The 24,304-nt window shown below is 40.7% G+C and overlaps 1 protein-coding gene across 2 annotated transcripts in view; it reads left to right on the top strand.

Annotated features, from left to right (window-relative positions):
- klhl8 (kelch-like family member 8) overlaps positions 1–23,559 on the top strand; it is a 28,821-nt gene extending 5,262 nt beyond the window's left edge. For both annotated transcript variants that reach the window (XM_007896932.2, XM_042340242.1), the window contains 9 exons: positions 3,548–3,857; positions 6,961–7,509; positions 11,605–11,791; positions 14,450–14,593; positions 14,696–14,807; positions 15,602–15,770; positions 16,389–16,548; positions 19,170–19,371; positions 21,301–23,559. In XM_007896932.2, the coding sequence (XP_007895123.1) occupies positions 3,600–3,857; positions 6,961–7,509; positions 11,605–11,791; positions 14,450–14,593; positions 14,696–14,807; positions 15,602–15,770; positions 16,389–16,548; positions 19,170–19,371; positions 21,301–21,424 (1,905 nt within the window). In that variant the 5' untranslated portion in view covers positions 3,548–3,599 and the 3' untranslated portion in view covers positions 21,425–23,559. The remainder of the gene's footprint in view (positions 1–3,547; positions 3,858–6,960; positions 7,510–11,604; positions 11,792–14,449; positions 14,594–14,695; positions 14,808–15,601; positions 15,771–16,388; positions 16,549–19,169; positions 19,372–21,300) is intronic.
- The last annotated feature ends 745 nt before the right edge of the window (positions 23,560–24,304 follow it).

Genomic DNA, 24,304 nt, shown 5'->3' with positions numbered 1-24,304 from the left:
AGTTAATGTTTATTCAAAGAACTATTTTCCTCCATTCTTGTGCAAAACCCAAGTCTTGTATAACTGCCTTAGCTTGGTTGGTTGGTACTTGGTTGGTTGGTACAAGTAGCGATGGGTATACTCCGATAGTGCATATGTTTGTAAGTGAAAGCCATAACTTACCTGATGGGTAAGTGGGTAAAGAACGAGCTGATACAGTCAGTCATGCAGATCAAAGGTTGTAACTCTGAAAAATTCTCAGTTTTGATAGTGGTTGGAGAGCTACCATTGGCCTTGGTGTTCCTGGGTTAGGAAATACCAGGCTTCTCTAATTGCTATAACAATCCTTGCATTTGATATAGCGCCTTATCACATCTCAAAGCGCTTCACAGAATAAACTGCAAAGTGAATTGACTGTATATTTTGTGGGCGAAACACAGGGGCCAATTGAGCTCAGCAGTGTCCCACAAACAGTTGTGAATTGAAGAGACCAATTTATTATTATTTTGAAGGAATGATTACCCCTGGAAAAGCGATCCGCTGATCAACTTACAACTGGGTTCCTACTTACTGTTCGGTAAACAGATGTGTGTGGAATAAGGAAACTTGCTCAACGTGTCGCCCTGCTGGAAATCGAAACCAGGTCTCTCGCTTGCAAGGCGAGCGCTCTATCCACTGAGCTACAGGACTCCTTGAATACTGTTGATCAGTATCAAATGAAAGTCTGTGAAAATACAATACAATACACAAAATTACATTTGTATAGTGCCTTTCACTTCGAGAAGACGTCCCATGGCGCTGGGGTAAGGGAGGATAGGAGGGTGGCCAAAGGCACGGTCGAAAAGGAGGGTCTTAAGATGTGCCTTGAAGGAGGGAAGGGGGCGAAGGGAATGTGGGATGGAATTCCAAAGAGTGGGGGCGGAGAGGCTGAAGCCCCAACTGCCAATGGTGGGGTGGGCCGTGCGGGTGACATGGGGCAGGCCGGAGCCTGCTGAGCGGAGGGAGGGACAGGTTGTTAAGGGGTTAGTAGGTCACAGAGGTAGGAAGGGTCAAGGCTGTGGAGAGCCTTGAAGGCAAGGACGAGGATTTTGAACTCTGTTCTCTGAGTGACGGGGAGCTTGTGGAGCCGGCCGAGTGTGGCAGGGTGAAATGTTGGGCAAGTTTCCTTACTCAACACGCCTCTGTTTACCTTGCAGTAAGTAGGAACCCAGTAGTTAATCAATCGGTGGATTGCTTTTCTGGGGGTAATAATTCCTTCAAAAAGCGATCGCTCCCTTCAATCCACGACTGTTTGTGGGACACTACTGTGCGCAATTGGCTGCTGTGTTTCGCCCACAAAATCTACAGTCAATTGACTTTACAATATATTCTGTGAAACGCTTTGAGACGTCTCGAAAATGTGATAAGGCTCTGTATTAAATGCAAGGATTATTATTATTATTTTTATTTACCAGGTTGCCCAACCTGGAAAATAACACAGAGAAGCTTACAGGGAAAAGAGAGAAGAAGGGAAGGAGGTTACAATAACACTACACTACCTGGTTCCAGTGATTCAAAACACGCGGACTGAAGTGACTCGCGCGGACAGTCTCGGCAGTTGGTTCAGGCGCGGGATTTTTTAAAAAAGAATATCTTGTGCCAAACTCCAGTCACCAGCCGGTACAGGTGACTAGTCTTGATCCCCAGGGCCTCGGTCCTGGCTGCCAGTACCTGCCGGCTCCCACCGACCTCGCTCCCGCACTAACCTGCTTTGCCCCGTCCCCTCTCCTGGTTACCTCCCGCTGCCTCGAATTAGCCCCGGCCTCTCTCCCCAGCCCGGCTCCTCTACTCCAATTCCGACGCCTCCCGGTTCCTCTAATACACATGGGTGAACAGCACTCACTCTCTGTCTATCCTTGACAGGGATATTGGAGTCCTGTAGCTCACTGGTTAGAGCACTCGCTTTGCAAGCGAGAGACCTGAGTTCAATTCCAGGCAGAGGGCGAAACCTTGGGCAAGTTTCCTCACTCCACACAGAGCCAAATAATAATCCCTCCAAAACCAAAAACAATAATAAATTGGTCATTTTCAATCTACGACTGTTTGTGGGACATTGCTGTGCGCAATTGGCTGCCGCGTTCGCCCACAAATATACAGTCAATTCACTTTACAGTGTGTTCTGTGAAGCGCTTTGGGACGTCCTCCCGACGTGAAAAGCGCTATATCAAATGCAAGGATGATTATTATTATCCTCCTCACACCAAGAGGGGCCCCAGACATTGGCTTCTAGAGCTGCCTCTTGTTGAACTGAAGCCCAGTCTGAGTTGACCTTTCTCAGTGGAGGAGCATGGAGACATCTGGCTGTAACAAAAGTACTTTAAATGAAGATCGAGAGCATCTGTACTTGCATGATTTCTTTAGTCTGGCTGTGTTTACAAACTACAAAATAGTAATTGCACATTTAAAATGTACATCATGTTAATGAGGTGCAGATTGATTGCTTCATTTACTTGGATCAAAGTAGATGTACTTACTGATTGGTAACATCGCTTCTGCCCAAACAGTACCAACATGACTTCCAGTTGCTTTTTTTAAAACTCCTTTTATTTAAAAAATATGTTTTATTTCAAAGAAGAAGTGAGCTCTCAAATCACCTGACATACAATACAAATTTACATCGATATAACACCTTCCACATGGAAAGGACAATGCACACACTTTCTCACATGTGTTTTTATCTGTCTTATTTTCACCCTGGCATGCTCAGACTTGCCCATAAACCCTTTTTTAACATGGAATGTCCCTGAAATTTAGTGTTTACAAGAATGCATTTAACGCTGTCCTGCTCCTCAATGTAGCCGTATATTGATGCTCCAATGTGCAACTCTCTTTGCACTCTTGAGAACTTTAAAATACTTTGAAGATAAATGCGGTGAATGGAATTATTGCTATTCTCTTGCTAAAAATGCTTTTCTTTTGATGTTATTTGATTAATTGTGTCTGAAGTGAAAGTGACTCCTCCAACCCTACCCACCGCAATCAAATGGTTTTAAAAACGAAACCACATTATACAATGTTAATTAATGTTAAAACATAAACCTTAGAAACTTGTAAATTTTTGGCTATGTTCTTACGCGGGAGGATTTCTCCAGCATATACTGTGAAGTGTTGTGAAAACTGAGGAGACTGAAATGACTGAAGGTTGCAAATTCAAATCCCATGCCAGAGCTTTGAGTTTATAGTCTGTGCTGAAACTCTAATGCAAAGATGGGGGAGCGCAACATTTTCAGAGGTACTATCCTTCAGATGAGGTATTAAACTGAAGTGCCGTCTGCCTCTTCAGGTGGACATTAAACATCCCACAGCATTAGTCAGAAAAAAAGGAAGTTTCTCCTAGTTTCCTGGCTAATAAACCAGTTAATCGTGCACTTGGAACAAAGCTGTGTGCAAATTGGCTGCCATGCTTACATATCTACGTTTTACAGGAAGTTGCTGTGAAATATATTGAGACATTCAATATTATAGGTAACGTACCATATGTAAGGATTATTATTTAGTGTTATTAATTGGTGGTGTTCTTGTTATCCAGGGATGAACTGGCTTGCAGATACTACCAACAAGTTTGATGTTAAAAAGGTAGTATGGTGAAAGTCTCTCTCAACCCTGAGCAGGTATTTGCAGCTGAAACCATAGCATCTGGGGAAATGTCATCTGGGGATATGATTCCAGAGCTGAAGCATCAGCAGCTAAAGAATCGGAAATTTCCTGATAAGCCCTCGGACAATGACACTGAAGGAGATGGTTCTTTCGTGTTTGAAGCAAATGAAGCTTGGAAGGATTATCACAACTCGCTCTGTCAGTTCTATGAAGCCAAAGAACTCTGCGACATAACATTAAAGGTGAGAGATCTTTTCAGCATTTAATCCAATTCCTTGGTCTTGTGATATTTCTTGCTGTTGGTTGGACCTGTTGGAGTGTAAATAAAGGAACAAAAGAGGATCTTTAAACATCATTCAGGGTTTTTTTAAAGAAAGCTTTTGTTTTTGTGTTGATTATCCTTGTGTTTTAGTGACTAAGAAGAGAGTATCAGCCTGGTGCTGTTGGCAGCACCCTCACTCTGTCAGACATTTGTGTGTTCAAGCCCCATGTTGGGACTTTGATCATACAGTCTAGCCTGGCACGGCAATACATTGTTGGAGGTGGCACCTTTCAGATGAGACATTAAGCTAAAGTCCCATTTAATATAATTAACTTGATTATTGTAGGTTTCTTTCCTAGCAGGAACACGAGGTGCTGAAGTTCTACCTTCTTTATCAATTTAAGACTTTTCGCACCAGTGTCGGGGCTTCTTTTGTCACTTTTGATATTGGGATCTCTCTTACTGTCACCTTTGCCGCTTGGTAGAATATTAAGCCTGGAATTGATATGATATAAAATATTAAATTGTGATAATCACTGCAATTGCTTGAACATAAGTGTCCTGTTTAAAAATAACTGTTATAAATAATACTTGCTGTTTCACCCTTTCTAAAAATAGGTATGAGAATGACAGTGAGCTGAGAACAATTACTAGTAAGACAGGAAATAATGAGAGAAATGGTTCCTTTCAGAAAAAAATGTCTATATATCTATCTTTTTCTATCTATCTTCTTCTTTCTAGCTATGTATATATATACTAATAAAACGACAATGTCTGTCTGCGCTTCAAGAAGGATTTCAATAACCGATTGACATAGAAACATGATTGATACCTTATCGGAAAGGTGTTGCATTTGGGAGTGACATGGGCATATTTGTTTTCAGGTATCTCCTATGTTTCATGAGTTATTTTCAATTTTGCATTTTTTGCTGCAGTTACGGTGGCCGCCGAGTCAAAGTGGGCTGCAGTATTGTGCGTCACAGAGCAAGTACATATGCATGCATGCACTGCAGTTATACCTGGTGGCCGCACCGGTTGACTGTGGCACTGTGGCATCCTCTGTCACAGAGCATGCACATAGCCAAGCGGCAGGAACAAATAAAGAAATACAGACGAAGCTAAGCCGCAGCAACAACAACAAAATTACATTTTTTAAAGCGCAGAGTCCTCCCAGTTGAGTGGAGATAAAGATGAAATGTCTGTCTGTGTGTCAATCTTCATTCCATATTGGATCCTTTGGTTGCAAGCGTAGCATATATATGAATCAGGGTTAGGGTTATAGGGGAATAACTTTCTTTTACAAAAGTACTAGGAAATGCATCTTTCTCCCAAGACAACACTCATCTTGCAGTGGAAATGCTAGATGTGCAACATGCATCAAACATCTGGAGATTGTAGAATTGTCGGCGTCTCAAGTCACCATCAGTTAAATTCTATTCCACTAAGTATCCTAGGTAGTGCTTAGTCTTTATTGAATAATTCAGACCCTGCTTTTAATGACAAGAAATAATAAACTTGTACTGCTGCTGCCATATCTTGGCACATTACAGACAGGCTGCTTGATTTAATCCCCATCAGTACCAGATCATCAATCCATTATTTAACTTTAGTCTGTGTTAGACTTGCTAATTGATGGCAGCCTTAAACAATGATTAATCTGTAGGATGCATGTACTCTTTAAGAGCTGCATAGTGAATTATTTAATTTGCAATAAATAATAGATGGCTTTATTATCCGTCAGAATTTTTCTATTCAAATTTATTAGTATATGTAAAATAAATTCAAGGAATTCAGTGGTGGGAACCCACTAATAATGTGCCAGTTTTCTTTTTTTTAAAAATTGATATAACTGCATGAATCTTATTGTCTTTCTGTCAGCTGGTTTAAGAAGGCACTGAAAACTCAGTACATTGTGGTAATTTGCTAATTGATTACATTTGCAAAGACTGCACAGCAAAGTACACTGAACACAACTGACTTGTATTGGCTTTTGAGCTGCCACATTGTTTCGCACACCGTGCCAAGATACCAGTTCCAGTGAAGAGCAAGTCCAATAATTAAGCAAGTGAAATGTTCCCCTCAGACCTTAATTGAATGAATTGATCTACTGTAGGTAATAACAATAATGGCCCTGTTAACATGGTGTTGGTTTGCAGTAAAGTGTTACTCTGGAGCAATTGTAATTTTGAGAAGACCTTGTGCTGGAACCAGCACTAATTTCAGCAGATGGTTTGTACATTGCACACGAGACGTTATCTGCAAGTGGGATGAAATATTCCAGCTCTCCAACCTAAAAGTCGGTTGCTGCTGCTGTTACCTGCTGACAAACCACAATTTAACATTAATCTTTGTTCTTTGCAATTTATTGCTTTTGTCCAGTAATTTACAACCCTTTCAACAATCAGTCGTGTAGGTTTTGATGTGGTAATCTTTGTCTCTTAGATTATGAAAATAAGATAGTTTCTCTCATATAAATGAGCACCTCTTTATATGATCTGTAGATAGAGTTGGAGGGAGGTGTAAGAGGTAGCTCGGATGAGCCACAACTAATTACAGCTGAATGTCTAGAAAACTGAAGCTGTCTTATTTGGCTCTCACCAGCACTAAAATGCCTTTGGTTCTGAATCCATTAATGTCTCTGAATACTTGCACACACTGAACCTGGTATTGTGCAAACTCTGCGGTCTGTTCAATCTTGATATGAGTTGTAATCAGGTTATCTGACTCATTGCTATCAACACTATTCACTTAACACTGCTACTTGCTGCAAAAGTGCCTAACTATGCCTCATTGTCTCTTAAGTTAATTTCTTTAGTGCTCTCCCCATTGGCCTCCCTGTCTCCACCCTTCACAAATTTTAACTTGCCCAATATACTTATCAGCTCCTAATTAATACAAGAACTTGCATCTCATTGCACCGGTGCATGCCAATCTCCAAAGGCTCCATGTCTCACGGTGCATTGACTTTTCAAAATTGTTTTTCCTTCTGTTTTAAACAGAAATTATTATTCCAGATTTACTCCCTCTATCCTGTTTTTTAAAGTATCTCATTCTAAAGTCTGTGCTCTTTGTTTCCCAAATAGGTTGGGTCCAAGGTTATCCCATGCCACAAACTGGTCCTGGCTTGTGTGATTCCCTACTTCAGAGCTATGTTTCTCTCTGAAATGGCAGAAGCCAAACAGGACCTGGTTGAGATTAAAGATTTTGATGGTGATGCAGTTGATGACCTGGTGAAGTTTGCCTATTGCTCCAGGATTACCCTCACTGTGGACAACGTGCAGCCTCTCCTCTATGCTGCCTGCATTCTGCAGGTGGAGCTGGTGGCCAGGGCGTGCTGTGAATACATGAAAGCCCATTTTCATCCTTCAAACTGCTTGGCCGTGCGCACGTTTGCTGAGAGCCACAACCGGGTGGACCTGATGGGCATGGCTGATAAATACGCCTGTGAACACTTCAATGAAGTGGTAGATTGCGAAGATTTTGTAAACGTTTCACCAAAGCACCTGGTCACACTTCTTTCGTCCAGCAATTTAAATGTGGAACATGAAAAGCAGGTATACAGTGCTGCCATTAAATGGCTGCACACAAACCCACAGCATCATGCCATGTGGTTGGATCAAGTTCTTGGCCAGGTAGGCGTTGTTTATGTTTGAAACCATGGAGGTAAGATTCTTGCGCCCACTCCTTCTGTTTGATTTTCCTCAGACAGTATTGGGTTCAGTACTGCATGCACTGTTGCCCTCTGGTGTCACGTTATGTGGTCGTTATATGTATATGTGAACCTTGACTATGAGTGTAAGCATGGTATTGGTCTATTGGAGTGGAGGAGACATCAAAGCTGACCTTGATCCTCTGTTCACTCTTCATTTCGTGTTCAGCAGGGGAAATCAGATAGCGATCAGCAAACTCAGCACAAGCTTGATCAGTATCGTGCTGAGATATCCACTGAATACATTTACTGAGCATGGGGTTTGTTCCAGCATTATATCTCCCTGATGTTGCATGTGATTGATCAAATCCCAACCTCTAGGGTTTAAAGATTATTGCCGAGTAGGAATAACTTGAGTTTTGATAGTGTCACATTGCATGCTTTGTGGTTACTAGCTTTGCATATTCAATAACTTTGAAAAGTTTACCAGATGTTTTTCTCCAGTGCGGTAAGACAGAAGGAGTGCTTTTCCAGTGAATCTTTTTCTTTTTTATCTTGTCCCCACCCCCTCCTTTAAGTAATTAATGAGTTCAGACATTTTTAAATCGCTTTTTTCCATAACAAGTAATGCTAAACGGTTCATTAAGATCATTTAAAATCAAGTTTAGGATCCCTTCACAACCTTGCCCCAACTGATCTCTGCAATCTCCTGCAATTCTCCTCCCTCCACTCTGTAAACTCTGGCCCCCTTCTCCCCATTATTGGTGGGTGAGCATTCAGCCACTTTGCCACACTCTCTGGAACTCTCTCACTAAATCCCTCAGTCTCCCTCCCTCTCCCACTCACTCCCGCTCTGCTTTCAAAATCAATCTAAAAACATAACTCTTTGATTGCGTCTTCACTCTACCCCGATGAGGCTCCAACTCCATCTGTGTAAAGCGCTTTGACATGTTCTACATGGAAGGTGCTATATATGCCCAAGTTATTATTAAAACTAACTACAGAACGTAGTGAACAGTGAGTTCATGATTTCAACTTTCTTTAAATCTGACAAGCCATTCGGATGAATTGTATTAATTTCTCAACTGAATACTGGATTAATAGTGTGTTGTGAATCAGTGGGCTACATCATTTTTACACAATGTGCAGTCTGTGCTTTCTCTGTTTGCAAGTCTTAAATTTCAAAAAGAACAGTCAGGACGTGCAAAATTGTACTAAATTGGGAAGTAGAGTAGTATTATCAGATGTTTTTAATTGTTTTGTGCAGTTATTAGGCTGTTAATGATCTTTTAGAAGATTTTCATCAGAGGCTCTGACTGTTGACATTCAAATCATGACTTTTCTCGGCTTTTGTGTAACAGTGTCTTTTCAGATGCCTGGGGCAGAGTTGGCTAAAGCTTTTGAGTTGGTTTACAACCAATTTGTCTTCAGCTCTGGGTGAAAGGTCTCGTCAGTTTAAGATTCCTGTGGATAAAACAGAATGTTTTGATGTTGTACATATTGCCATTCAGTGTCTGCTTCTGGTGCACTCCTCAATGGTAGACTGAATGTATAATTGCTTGTTGGCTCAATTTTACAAGGCAGAGAGAGGGCTCATCATTTGACTAGAGTGTTGACTGACTGAATTCATGTTTATGGGTTGCTTGTGGAAAGGCGAGTGAGGGTTAAAAAAAATAATTTTCCTTATACTTTTTTTTAAACACAGCCATTCTTTGTTTGCAGCACACTGTCATACATTACAGAATATACAGTGTTGTATGCATGAAAAAGAGTCATAATCATATGTTGTTCTCCCTCGAAACTGATTTGGGGGAGAGTTGCAACACAGGCTTGGTGCTGCATTCACCTCTGGGCTGGTGGTTTCACTGACATGGTCTGTGTGGTTAAGGATTCAGTGTGGTTAAGGATGAGCCTTCTGTTTTTTTTTTGAATGGGAATCTTTTTTCCTCTCGGATGGTATTAAATGTATGGAGTGTCAATGGGTTAGAGATGGGACCCAGATGTCAAATAGTTTCAGAAACCAAAATGTGGGAATTTTACACTGATCAATAATAACAGTAACTTGCATTTATATAGCGCTCCTCAAGTAGGGTAGCGTCCCAGAGGGTTTGGGATCAAAGCGTATCGGAAATGATTCATTAACATTCGTATGTGACCCTTCTTCAGAACCCTGCGATTTTCAGCATTTACAGTTTTTCTAATTACTTGTCAAATGTCGTGTGATTCAGTAAGTGGCTACACAGCTTTCTTGGACTTGGCTGTTGTATTAGTTCTTTGAACAGCATTAGCTAGATTTGGGGTGGGAGGGAGATTCTCCTGCTTCCCTATCGGCGGATACACTGTATGCTTATGGTTAGGAGAGAGCTCAGAAAATAGGAGGCTGGATAGAGCAATATCAAATGGGACATTTCCTCTCAAGCAATCTCGGGCATTTCTGAGAAGTTGACTGAACAGACATTTTGGTACTGGTGGGTTATAATTACCACTAAAGTACTTGAAGACCAAAGGAAGGAAATGCATCCGTAATGTCTCGTGGGACCTACGAGAGTCTGTAGGTTGAGCGTGATCTACTTTGTTTACCAGTTGGGATCGCCATTTTCGGGATGGATCTGAATTGCCATTTTAGTAAATACTGCATTTTGAACCCCAGTGATTACTAAGTAGTACTTATGCAATAAATTAATATAGTGAATAGCGAAGGTGAAGAAGGAAGACTTATAATCTAGCTTTGTCTTATACAGGTCTGGTCCTTCATTCTATCAGTCTCTAACTGCTCCAAGACACTACTCTGCGTGAAGGGTGCCGTACATATGCAAGATGTTGTTATCAATCAGTCTTCAAGTTCAGCCTTAAAACATACCTCTTCGACCGTGTCTATGGTCAACACACCCCGATCACAATAAAGTGCTCTAAGATATTATTCCATGTGAAAGGCACGATATAAACGCAAAGTGTTGGTGTTTCCTTCTAGAAGTCTTGGAAACTGACAGTGGAGATGCTAGACAAGACTAGATCAAGAGTCTAATGGTCATATTCAAAACTGAATTCAAACCCTTCCTAAAAAAGATGTTGTCCCGATGCAGAAATGAATGACGCCCTTGCGGAAAGCGGTTGCTCAGGGAGCCTTGTTCTTCACATCTGGTTTTACATTAGAGAATTTCTATAGAACCAGCACAGTGGGTCAATTGTTCTGGCTGTTTTGAGAAAGTTTCTTTTATTGCCTTGTATAAAAGGAAAGAAAATCAATCTTTTGTACTCTCTTCGTGCAGTTCGAAAGGCTTTCAGAAACTTTTCTTGTATTAAGTTGTGCACGCAATTCGCATAAGTTCTTAAATTTACAGAGAAACCGCTTCAAAATTGGACTATTTTAAGAATTCTGGATGCTCCGAAATATTACATTAATAGAGCTAACCTAAACCCAGGTGGAACTCCTACCCAAGAGTGATTAAATAAAATAAGATAGACACATAAAGATACACAGCAGCACAATTATATAAACTAGAAGAGCTGAAGAGAATCTTAGAATGAATCCAACATGGTGAAAGCCTTTGATGTCTCTAGTTCTGAATTCTTGTGTTAAATCCCACCTCTTCGACCGTGCCTATGGTTACTTCCCCCCACCCTCCACCTCTCCCTTGCTTGGGTTCCAGGCCGTACAGGGTTGTAAGCAAAAAAAAAAGGTGGCAATTAGACTTTTGATGTCACTTGTGATCTTCACATTTTCTCCCAACTTCGCTAAAGTTGTTTAATCATGATAAAATAGTGTAATTTCCGAAGACAGATAATTTCTGATCTGCTAACCACCTGGATAGGATCAATGTTTGAACATAGTTTGTTAGGTGATTGTAACACAGTCGATGCTTGTCTTGCTATCTCCCAGGCGCTATCCTGTGTGAAGGGCGCTATAAAAATGCAAGTTCTTGTTATGGTTAACCTGGGATAAGGAATAGCAGGTGGATTTTGATGTGATTGAAATACTGTTGATAATCAAATATCTAAAGTCTAGATTATTTAGAAAGAGTGAACTGAATCATCATTTCTTGTTCCACGCTTATGTTTTCTGTGCACTTGCCAACAGGTTCGATTGCCCTTGTTACCCGTTGATTTCCTTATGGGAGTTGTGGCCAAAGACAACATGATCAGGCAGAATCTGAAATGCAGAGACCTGTTGGATGAAGCGAGGAACTATCATCTTCACTTGAGCAACATGCCAGTGCCAGACTTTGAGTACTCCATACGTACAACACCTAGAAAACACACTGCTGGTAATACAAGTTTGATCTTAATTTAATGAGATGCATTCTACTGTGGATATCAAAGTCTCTTGAAAACTAGAGATGAACAGCAATTCCAGCCGCAGCTCTTTCTTAATGGTGGTGTGTAATATGGACCTGAAGAAGGTGCAATCATTACTTTCAAACCAGAACCTAAAATTGTCACTCCTGCTTTCATCGACTACAGTAGATGGTTCAGCAGACCATGCTTTCCTTGCGATATTTGGTGCATTGATGAGTCTGTTGTATCTTATTGTTGTTGAGAGGTCCTGCATCACGGAATCAATTTCTGTTTACTTCAAAACGTAGATGTTTAGCTGCTGTTAGGAATAAGAATCTATTACATTTAATTTTTATAGCTTTTCCCCATTGGGGAATTAAAAAAAAAGACACAACAATGCAGCGTTGAGCAAAATAAACCAGAAGGTTTTAGTTTGTACTGATTTAGCTGCCTGTGATGATGCTCAGATGGCTGCCACAGCTTTTTTTGATCAGCTGGGTGTCTGACGCATACAGAAACCAATCCCCATGCTTAAGAGAATCCAAACCAAATTAAGAATTGCAACCATCCCACCTCCGCATGGACTTTGCAGAAATAGATTGTTGTAATAGAATGTCTAATACCTATTGCTAGACATCGGGTGAGGACGAGATTGGACTTATTGGGAAGCCTCGAGGGGTGAATAGCCTGCCAGCATTCACTGTTAGATTTGTGCATGAGAATGATTACTTTGATAAGTACAGGAGGGCTGACCGTGTCAGCGTTAATGTCCGATTAACGGCAGCTTTTTTTTCTTTAGGAAAATGGGGGAGAAAGTTGGCGGAAAAAAATGTCTATCGCTTCTGAACTGTAATCTTGACATGAAAGATGCTGATAATAATACTTGCATTTGACATAGTGCCTTATCGTATCGTTAAGACGTCTCAAAGCAGTTTAAAGGCATTGCTGTAAAGGTTAATGACTTTTATTTGTATGCAACTGTGACAGACAATTTGCACACAGCAATGATCCACAAACAGCTGAATGTGAATAACCAATTGATCAGGAGAAGCCATTTGCTACATCAAATGCAAGGATTTAATTAAAATAAGTATTTAATAAAGAAAAAACATTTTTTAAAATTCGTTTTTTTTAAGAAACCGAATTTCATTATGTGAAGGCATTTTCATGTGGTTAATCTTGATTGGTAAGCAGAGAGGTAAACAGTTGCTGATCAAGCTCCACACTTGCAACTGGTTCAACAACAACAAATTACATTTGTACAGCACTTTTCATGTCAGGACCATTGCTTAATGAGATGTGTGTTTGAGCTGTGGGTAAGAGGATGTTGACAATGCTCCTACACATTTTATGTCGACTTGTGCTGCTCACAAGGGAGCTCACAGGGGTTCCTGATACATGCCATCACCCGCTGGAGGAAAAGGCCTGTGATTGTTACATGTCAAATGACCAACCATTGACCATCCTCTGCAGCTTTATGGTATACTGATCACAGATCAGCCAGCCTGGCTTATCATTAGGACTTAATAATAAAAATAATATTCCTTGCATTTGATATAGCCCCTTATCATGTTTTTGAGGTGTTTCTAAGGGCTTCACAGAATATACTGTAAAGTGAATTGATTGTATATTTTGTGGGCAGAGCAAGACTTGGAGGGGAAGATTGATGATTCTGGGGTTCCTCCCACTCAGCTCCTATTAACCTTGCAAACTGAATCCCTGAGAAGTAGGGTAGTCCTAGCTGACCAAGCAGCAGAAAGCTTGTCGAATGGTGCTCTCAATGGTAAGCTCTGCCGCTTCAGAGGCTTAAACTCCAGCAGTACCCCAAAAGACATACTTTGTGGTCCCCAAGTCTTGGTTTTCTCTAATGTGTGCATAATATTCTCTGAAATTGGGTAAGTAATAATCCTTGCATTTGATATAGCGCCTTATCACATCTTCCAGGATGTCTCAAAGCGCTTCACGGAATATACTGTAAAGTGAATTCACTGTATATTTTGTGGGGGAAACAGGGTGTCTCCAAAAAANTTTAAATTTTATCAAATACTTTATAAAAATGTTTGCATTATCCTTTGGTATAGTGAATCCTGGAACTGTAACGAGGCGTCCAAAAATAGCAACTATGCAACTGAAATACACCAGGCATTTCAAATCACAAAGTCAATATTAGCAGGAACTGTGTAATTGACCAGGATACTAATCCTTTCCCTCAACTCAATTCTATCTATTTTATTTTAAGAGTTATGCCTAGTTGAATTATTGACTCAAGGTTAATCAAGGTTAATCTCTTACTACAGTCCGGAATGGCCTTCATGTAACCCGACTATCTGTCAAATAACTAAACTTGTGTATGGTGCTTTACCAAGGTAACAGATGACAATAAATATTTACTTGCCCCAACAGATGTCTGTTTTTCTTGGACAGGTAGGTTACTTTACTGTTCTGTGCATTCAGTTGTAGATGTATCAATAGCGAGGCCTTGACATGTACTGGAATGAATATGTAGTTCTTCCATTGACCTTACAGTCTACTGCAGTGTGCACATCAGGGTTTGCAGAAGATACGTGTTTATTTTTCGTCTTGCTGTCCAAATTTGGTGTTGTGTGGTTAACTTTTAATGAGTTTCTTTTCTCTGTACTTCCATGCAGGTGTGTTATTTTGTGTTGGTGGCAGAGGTGGAGCGGGTGACCCATTCCGCAGTATTGAGTGTTATTCAATCGGCAGAAACAGCTGGTTCTTTGGTCCCGAAATGAACAGCAGGAGACGGCACGTTGGAGTAATCTCAGTTGATGGTTAATAACATTTCAAACCATATTTCTTGAAGCGCTTTGCTGACTTTGTTTTAAGTTGATGATCGTGTACATTTTTAACGGTGTTGCGTGGTTGAACCATAGGAAAAGTCTATGCAGTTGGAGGGCATGATGGAAACGAACATTTGGGCAGCATAGAAATGTTTGATCCTCTGACAAATAAATGGATGATGAAAGCCTCCATGAATACTAAAAGGTAGAGATGCACTTTTAAACAGACACGCTTTCAGTCTAGATGCTCACTCGATTTGTGCTTTTAGTATGGTGCACTGGCTCTCAACTTGGTTCCTAAATAAATCATGTGGTCAGTCTCACGGGAAAACTGCCTGTAAGGGCTTTTACACAGGATACTCATCTAAACTCAGTTTTGAGTCTGGCAAGTGTGTGTGCCCTAAATGAGCTCACACAGATGCAGGATCTGAAGCAAGCAATAACAAAGACCATTCGGGCATGTCAAAAAATCCCTGCTTGGCATTTGGTCATAGCTTACCTCATCTGATAGCAATTTTAACTTTTGCCTTTATAACAACATAAGGGTCACAAGTACAGGCTTCCTAAAGATTCCATTCCGATTTAAGGTACAGCATTGAAATGCATTTAGAAATACCTCTCCTATACTTTTGAATAGTAATATACAAAATCAGCTGAAAAGCTTTGATCGCCACCATCTTTGAACCATACTTAGATCATTTGAGAGCCGAAAACAGCAGCTCTTTACGGCTCATTTAGGGCACACACACCTGCCTCACTCAAAACTGAGTTTAGATTAGTATCGTGTGGATAAGCCCTTACGGGCAGTTTTCCCGTGAGACTGACCGTATGATTTATTTAGGGAACGAGTTGAGAGCCGATACGCTTTTCGAAGTAAGCTTTCTTATCTGTGGTTATTTGCTATAGAGCATCCATTCCCTGAAGTAGATTGTTTCACAAAGATGATTGTTCAAAGCGTGTTTTTTGTACAAATTATAAATAAGGTGTGTCATTTTATAGGAGGGGCATTGCACTGGCTTCGCTTGGTGGTCCAATTTATGCTATAGGAGGACTGGATGATCATACTTGCTTCAGTGATGTTGAGAGGTACGACATTGGCTCAGACCTGTGGAGTAGCGTGGCACCAATGAACACCCCGAGAGGTGGTGTAGGTTCAGTTGCACTTGGGGTAAGCACTACATCAGTTTTCCACTACATTCAATATTATGAGTGTCCAAAATGTAAGTTTTCTAAAGCCATTCTCAGAAAACTGTTGCAGATGTTTAGATGTTGACATTAACAATATACAACTCTAAAGGATTGCTCAAAAGAAACCTTTAAGTTTGCTCTGTTCAACTCTGTTGTGTTGCCGCTTCACCTCACGCTCCAACACAGCTGAAACCCTCGACAAAGCCTTTGGCACCTTCAGAGTTAACTTTTCCAGTGCCCTGCTCTCTGCCCTCCCTCACACCATCCTCTACAAACACCAGATTAAGTGGGAACTCAGCAGCCCACTCTCGCACAAGTCTCCGCAAGTCTTTGCCTGGCTCTAATGGCACCATTTACCCCAGTAGATCAAGTTTAAGATCCTCATCTCCATATGCGCTCATGAAGTTGCACCACCCTATCTCCGTGATCTCCTGTGTAGATGCATTCCACACGCTAAACACTTCGACATATCCCCACATGAAAGGCGCTATATAAATGTTGTATTTCTAAGCCTTAACATGGCAATTAAATGTAAATATCTTGCTCACTTTTGAATAATCTGTTCATTTAATCCATTCGCTTATTTTTTTGCATTTAGAATTATGTATATGCTGTTGGCGGTAACGATGGGGTGGCATCTTTGTCCAGTGTCGAGAGGTATGATCCCCATTTGGATAAATGGATGGAAATTAAGGAAATGGGACAAAGAAGGGCTGGAAATGGAGTGGGTGAACTCAATGGCTGCTTGTACATAGTTGGTGAGTATCAAGTTTGTAATGGGCACATTTGTGGAATAAAAATTCCACAATTCTGCAATCAGCAATCTTTAAGCTTTCATGCAACCATTTCTAAACCAGGTGCCCTAGTATTGAAGTTGACCATATTGCAGTGTTGTGGCTGCATGTCCTTGTGAAATATTTTCAGTTTCCTTATAAAGGAATCCTGTGAAAATCATCATATTGCACCTCAAGATAAGATTTATTTTACATCTCTGTCATAGTCAGCCGAACAAGAGGACACATTTCGGATTGCAACAGGCAATTTCACGACAGACGCCAGGAAGTACTACTAATAATAATCCTTGTATTTGATATATTGCTTTATCATGTCTTCTAGATGTCAAAAAGCGCTTCGCAGAATATACTCTAAAGTGAATTGACTGTATGTTTTGTGGACGAAACACAGCAGCCAATTGTGCACAGCTGTGTCCCACAAACAGTTGTGGATACAGTATCTCTTTATTTAGAGAATAATTAATGACTGGAGTAGGTGGTTGAGGCCAGAGCGCTGGACTAATTTAACATAAAAAGTTGTTACTGTGGTGGTAGAGTGGGTATTCTAAAGGATGAGATCAAGGGGGCCAAAGGACCTTCTTCATCCAAACCTCTCTTGTGGTTTTATGAACCATGGCAAACTAAAGCATTATAGATATAGAAATTTACAGTACAAAGCAGGCCATTCAGCCAATCATGCTTTTGCAGGCTCACTGGAAGAGGTATCTGTTTAGACGCATTCTCTTGCCTTTTTCCCTTCCCCCCCAAACCCTTTTCATATTTCTCCTATTAGATATTCATCTAAATCCAGACTTAGGCTGTATAATTTAGTTATACAAAGTTGCTCAATATGCCAAACGTATTTGTTAATTAACTCGATAGCTTAAAAAAATCTGTATTTTTTCTTTAAAAAATTATATAATTTAAGCTGGTTTCAGTAGGGAGCCCCAGCTGTGATGTGATGTCTTACTGTTTCTTAATGATTTTCTTCCCAGTAACTTCGCTGTTTTATTTATCACCCCTCAGGCATGGAGATCTAAATACCACTCTTGTATTATAAATGAGCTTATGCCTGCTCGTTCTATTTGTGTTGACTACATTGAATTGTTATGGGACTGACCCTGCTGATGCATTAGAAGCAGCAGTTTGTGTTCTCTTGCAGCTAGCTAATGCTCGGAGTTATCAGGCTTCCTGAGATGAAGAGTAAAACCAGATGAGTGAGTGGCAAGGGCTTATAAGGCATGGCCGTGAATAGTGACTAATAGTGACTAAGTAGGCTATCCCAACTAAAAAATCCCTAGGCATTTTTATATCATTTTTATATTGGATATAAGTGATGTTTTTAAAAATAATTCATAAAAGTCAGACATTTATGTTAGTGAATCTATTCAGCTTCTTATCTTCAGCGTGACTGGCAACCACAAAAGAAAATACATTTCTGTCTAGTTTTAAATTAATTTTTTGGTCAGCCGCTGTCTGACACGTGTTCATAGAATCAATACCTTGATGAAAAAGTCAAAGGACTTGTCAAAAGTGGATCAGGGGAATAAGAACTGAGCTTTTGTCTTTACAAGCTTTTGTAGAAAAATAGTTTTTTTTTGAAAAAGTGATAAATCAAGCAAACTTGGATGCCTAAGGTAGCTGTGATAGCTGCCTGGTTTAGTTTGATGTGTAGCTATATTGACTGTACAGTTTGTTTGTCTTTGAGATGTCCGTCTTCTTATCGGATGCTCCCATTGGAATCTTGAGAAACAAAAGAAAGGGGAAGGCAGCTATTTACTGAATATTATGTCCTGTGGAGAAGTGGGATTTGGGGCCTGGATTTGTTCCTCTACCTGCTGCGTTAACAATTTAAAAATCTCCACAGCAAAGTTGGTTAATAGCTTCATGCTAGAGAGGCAGCATTGCAAGAGGATCAGCCTCTCTCCTTTATTTGCGTGGATGTTGGGTGGAGACAGGATTACGCTCTGTTGTGGTCGCTGCTGTGGCTGAATAGCTTTCTGGCACTCGTTGTCTAGGCTCTCATATGAGGAATCTGGGTCACTTAGGCAAAGTAACGAAGGACTGCCAGATGTACATGGCTCAGCACAAATCATTATCTTCAAGAAAGAAAGCGAATAATAATAATAATGATGATGATATGATTGATTTGTTTAACAACAGCAACTTGGATTTATATAGCGCCCTCCACGCCGGACGGCATCTCAGAGCGCTTCACAGCAAACAGATTTTTAATTTTTTTTTGGAAATTGTTGTTGATTTGTTTAACAACCTTTTAGTTTTACTTTGTCTCTAATTTCATATCTCGAAATCTGTCAACCAGTCTGTATACTCACCTGCAAAATACACAGTCATTACACCTTGGTAAAGCAGTAAATCCTTTCAAGCATTTTCGAAATGTCCTTTTGACGTGAAAAGCGCTGTATCAAATGCAAGGATTTACTCCATGCTCTTTGGAGCAGTGCTGCTGAGATCTAGAATGGCAGAATAACACGCTCAAACTTGTATTGCTCTGCTGTGTGGCATCTTGTACTGTGCCACCACCTTGATGTATTATCTCTCCTCTGCAGGTTGCTGGTGACTCATTTCTCTTTGGTCTTGTTTAGGTGGATTTGACGACAACTCTCCACTCAGCTCTGTGGAGCGGTTTGATCCTCGTACAAACAAGTGGGAGTATGTAGCCGAGCTGACAACGCCACGTGGTGGAGTTGGGGTGGCAACCTTAATGGGCAAAATCTTTGCAGTCGGTGGCCACAATGGCAACGTGTATCTGAATACAGTGGAAGCCTATGATCCGATGATAAACAGGTAACCAACCGCCTGCATTGCTGATTCTATTGTTCTACAATACTTTGTCTCACTCTCTGGAACTCCCATCATCGCATCGAGGCTCGACTACGCCAACTCCCTGTCAGCCTTCCCAACTCTTCCCTCCACAAGCTGTAGATCATCCAGAACTCTGCAGCTCGTGTCCTCTCCCGCACCAGGCTCCGTGACCCCATCACACCACCCTCGCCCGGCTCCACTGGCTCTCCATCCCCCAGAAGATAGAGTTCAAAATCCTTGTCCTCGCCTTAAAGGCCCTCCATGGCCTTGCCCCCTCCCTACCTTTGCAACCTGCTGATTCCATGTCAAACTGTCCGCTCAGCAGGTTCCGACCCCAAGCTCGGGTCCAAATCTCTGACTGTCCAGCACCTTGGGACGTCTTCCTGACGTGAAAGGCGCTTTACAAATGTCATTTTGTATTGTATCCAGGAGTTCCTTTGACTAGCCCCTTCCCTCACCTTCAAGATCTGCCTCACGATCTTCTTTAACTGCGTCTTGGCTATGTTTTCAACCCTCAGCCTCCCACCTCCTTGGCCCCCATCCCCAGCTCAGGAGCAAATGCTGGACTGTCCAGCGCCTTGGGATAATAATAATTTATTCACTCAATCCACGACTGTTTGTGGAAACCCACCTAACAGCCCCTTTCTGGACTAGATTTTGACCCAGGGCCTGAGATGATTGACAATTGAGAAGCTGAACTTAGATTGAGAAGCAGAACGTCTTTTTTGGTCAGCCTGGTTGGCTGATGCAGGCGGAAACCCATCACCAGGCTTAAGAGTATCCAAACCCCCATGCTGAGAATTCCATGCGTCCCACCTACACATGGAAATCCCAGAGATAGATTGAACTTAGTCTGAACGCTACATTTGGAAGCATTCACTTCAATAGAGGAGGACTCTCCACCTGATTTTCCTCCTTGCTTTTCTCCCGTGTTACAAAGAATAAGCGGGAACCTAGTCACACACGATGGGGAAGATTGCTGCTTTGTCCATTGAACCACTCTGCCCCCTGCTGGTGTTAAACGGAACCCTTTTAGCTATTAAACTTCATGAGTGAACCTCTGAAAGCCCTGTGCTATTCTGGTCCGTATGGGTGATTTGCACCACTCTGACTGCAACATGTTTAACTGTTAGAAAACAAATAATACGGTAGGAAACTTTGTTTCTGAAATGCTTGTGTGTAAATTCTGGTATTGAAATTGGTGCTGGCATGTGACCAGTTTTAGTTGCTCACAAGTTGTTTTAAATGTCTTGACCATCTCATTAATTAGATAATTATTTTGCCACTTATTTGATATTGTATATTCAATATTTGTATTTCTTCTAATAACTGCATTTCATAGCAAAGTAATTTTCTCAATGCTATTGATGATGGTGTTACAGCAGGGGATTTCAGACTCTAGATGGGGACTGGGAGTAAACATGAGTCTGGTGATGGAACAATTCAACAACAGGAATGATCAAGGATGGTCTTGGGAACACAGGGGGAGCAGATGGTGAACAGGGCATCAATGCCAAGTTCACTTTATTTTCAAAATTGTCAGAAATAATCAGCTGAATTTGCGTTTTTTCAATAAAGAATAAAGCTTTCTGGCAGTTTTCATCCAGTGCTGAAGGTCCACAGCCTGAAAATAAAATTGCGGTTTTACCGTCCAGAAATCAACTGCTCCTTCCTCTGTATTGTGGATTCTACCTTTCAGTGTAAAAGGAGGTGAATCTGCAGCAGCATTGGAATACATCTACAATATAAATATAGCATGAAGCAGGACCTGCATTCCTCCACCTGGGGCACTGGAATGCTAAACATCAGCTTTCCCCAAGAGGGAGGAAGTTAAATGATTGTATGAGTTGGTGTACCTTGCGATGTTTGTTTTGGTTCAATTGTTTTTCTTCTGTTCTTTAATGATTCTAGGTGGGAGTTGGTTGGGTCCATATCGCACTGCAGGGCAGGAGCTGGAGTTGCTGTGTGTGGCTGCCTAGTTAACCAAATCCGGGACGTGGGACAAGGATCCAGCAATGTAGTTGACTGCATGTGACCTGAAATCTGGTGTATGGAATATGAAGCCCTCTCAAGATGAATAATTTTCCCAGAGGAAAAAGTTCTGGTCTGATTGCCGCTTGTTACTCACTGAGGAGAGGAACAAATTTGTCCTGATTTGGCTTGGCGTCTGAAGTGTATATAGATTTCCAAAAAGCAGAATTTGATCTTGTAAAACTGTGTCCCGAAAGTGAAGTGTTTTGCGTTGCAGTGGATGGGAAGCATTTGTTTTTTGCGGATAGAACGCTTTTATTCGTGGGTGTGAATCAGACACGTCATCAGTCACAGCGAGCTGCGCTGTCGCAGTGTTAATGTTCTTCCAGCGGCAATTGTTCTTCATGACGCAGTAATGTCACACATGCTGGAGAAATAAATTCTTTATAGTACTAAGTGAAATGTGACACTACACAACGTTTCTGGTTTGTATTTCACATTGAAAACATACTGTAGGTTGTTGGTAAAGGTTTTATTTAAAAGGAAATTTCATATACTTTAATACATTTCTCTACATCCTGTTTTTCATCTTCACTACTTAGGAGTGGTGAGTATCTGCACATATTGTGCTTTCTGCTGAGGTTCTAAGCTGTGTATAATTTCCCAGGGCTTCTTTGAGACATTCACCAAGCAATAATTCGTCAGTTTTGTGACTTGCTCAGCAGTGCACAGCCCCGGATCAGCGAGCACCACCTTTGACTGTGCTACACTTAAATAAATGCTTTGGAAGTTTTTATTATGTTCAAAACTGCAAGCATGTTTTAATGCTGAGTGTTCCTGTAAATTGCTTGATCACTAATCAGTATATTTCTGCTCTTGACCTGGCTCTATCGCAGACTGAACCTTTGTGCTCTGTTTCACAGTAATATAAAGACTGATGTTTTTGGAGGGAGTAAGAGTTAGATCTATATTAAATTATATTTCCAAGATGGATTTTTACTGGATGACTTAATTCCATTGCTCCAACAAACAGCCTGTGAATTCCTCCTTAATCCCATTGTTAGGAAACAATGCATATCTCAAATGATGACACTTTTTCAGCAGATATTACATAGCCGTTACATACAATACCTATTTTTATTCACAATCCCAAATTTACCTGTGAATGTTTTTGGTATCGTCCTTTTTTGGATATCTGAGTGTTTTATCGGGCGGCAGGAATGATCAAAGTGGATATACAATTGTGTATTTGCATTGTGGTCCTTATTTCTGAATGTATGGGAGCCTTACATCTTGCAAAAGAGCTTACATCTGCATTTCAACGCACAAGAAGTCTGATCCTTCTTCTGTGTGTTTGAGAGACTATGTTCTTCCCTTTAGGGGTATCTCAGGGAGGTTTCAAACTAGGTTACACTTCATCCAGTTGGAAGCAGCATTGGCACTGATCTGGTGGTTGGAGAATGACCATAGTTTGTGATAGGGAAAGGACCTAGAATACTCCAGTCCTGTCCGAGCAATAAGAACGTGTTGACATTGAGTATTCAGAACACACCCTATTATTTAATTTGCTACACCCTATGCAGTAGTGTATTGGAATTGCAATTGACTTTTTTGTGCTTGAAATATTCTTTTGTTTTGCAGTGTTAGTTAACTTAAAAATCCTCTTCATTACTTTTGTATATTCCTACGGTAAACAACAGTGAATCAACAAGATCCATGTGGGTTCATTCCACACACAAAAAAAGCTGTAAACATGTTAGAGCAAAATCATTGCTTTTTAACAAAAAAACTTAAATCATAATTTGTTGTTTATGATTGTTTGGTCTGTTATGTCAGTTTCTGATGCCTAGTTTTTTTTAAAAAAATCATCATTTTAACAGTGGAATAGTATTCAATGCAGAGGGAACAAGACACAATTTAATTATTTTTAAGTTAAATACCATATTAAATGAACGTTGTTTATTTGAAATGAGTTTCTCTTAAAATCCGAAACGTTTTGAGTTTTCCTTTTAATTGCATTGGTTACAATTGGAAATTTACAGTTTTGAAAAGTGTAGCTGTGACTTGTCAAATGTGTCACAAAATATGTAAAATGCAATAAGTTTTGAATCGGGAGAGGAGTAATCATCTTTGGTGTCAATCAGTATTTAGAAGTATGATTTATTTTGTTTTATTGAAATAAAGGTATTCACCCTCAAACTGGTATTGTGTTGCATTGTGGGGTTAGGCTCAAGTGAGATGAGGGTATTCTCCTCATGATAACATGTTTCGCCCACAAATATACAGTCAATTCACTTTACAGGATATTCTGTGAAGAACTTAGAGACATGTAGAAGACGTGAAAAGCGCTATATTAAATGCAAGGTTTATTATTCCTCCAAACGAGCATTGTGAAGAATGAAGTGTATTTTTCAAGGATAGTGTGATATTCAGCATAATTCATTGAAAAAGCGCAGAAGGACCATCAAGTCCGTACTGGCTCACAGAGCAATTCAATCCCACTGCCCCGCCCATACTCTTTAGATCCCTCCCTTTCATATACCTGCCTGCTCCCCTCTCAATAGCCACAATGGACTTCACCTCCACAAACTACTTTGCAGAACATTCAATATCCCAACAATTCTCTAGGTCAACCCGGCCCTTTATGGTCGGCAAACAAGATACATTTTTTTGATTGATTTACGATCATAATCCTTGCATTTGATATAGCGCTAATCATATTGTTGAGTCTCAAAGTCCTTCACAGAATGTATTGTAAAGTGGATTGACTATTTTGTGGGTCAAATGCCCACAAAATGCTTATAATCAAGAAATATTCAATCAAGAAAAAAACTGAAAACACAGTATTGATCGAACACGGCCTTACCTAGACTAGCATGAATGGCCGCGGGCTGCTACTTGATGGCCCCATGGGCCACCCCAGTGACCACTACTGCTCGAAGTG

This window comes from Callorhinchus milii, unplaced genomic scaffold (assembly GCF_018977255.1).
Source record: "Callorhinchus milii isolate IMCB2004 unplaced genomic scaffold, IMCB_Cmil_1.0 Scaffold1, whole genome shotgun sequence".
Taxonomy (NCBI): Eukaryota; Metazoa; Chordata; class Chondrichthyes; order Chimaeriformes; family Callorhinchidae; genus Callorhinchus; species Callorhinchus milii.
The sequence above is the reverse complement of the archived record's forward strand: the minus strand, read 5'-3'. Positions and strand labels throughout refer to the sequence as shown.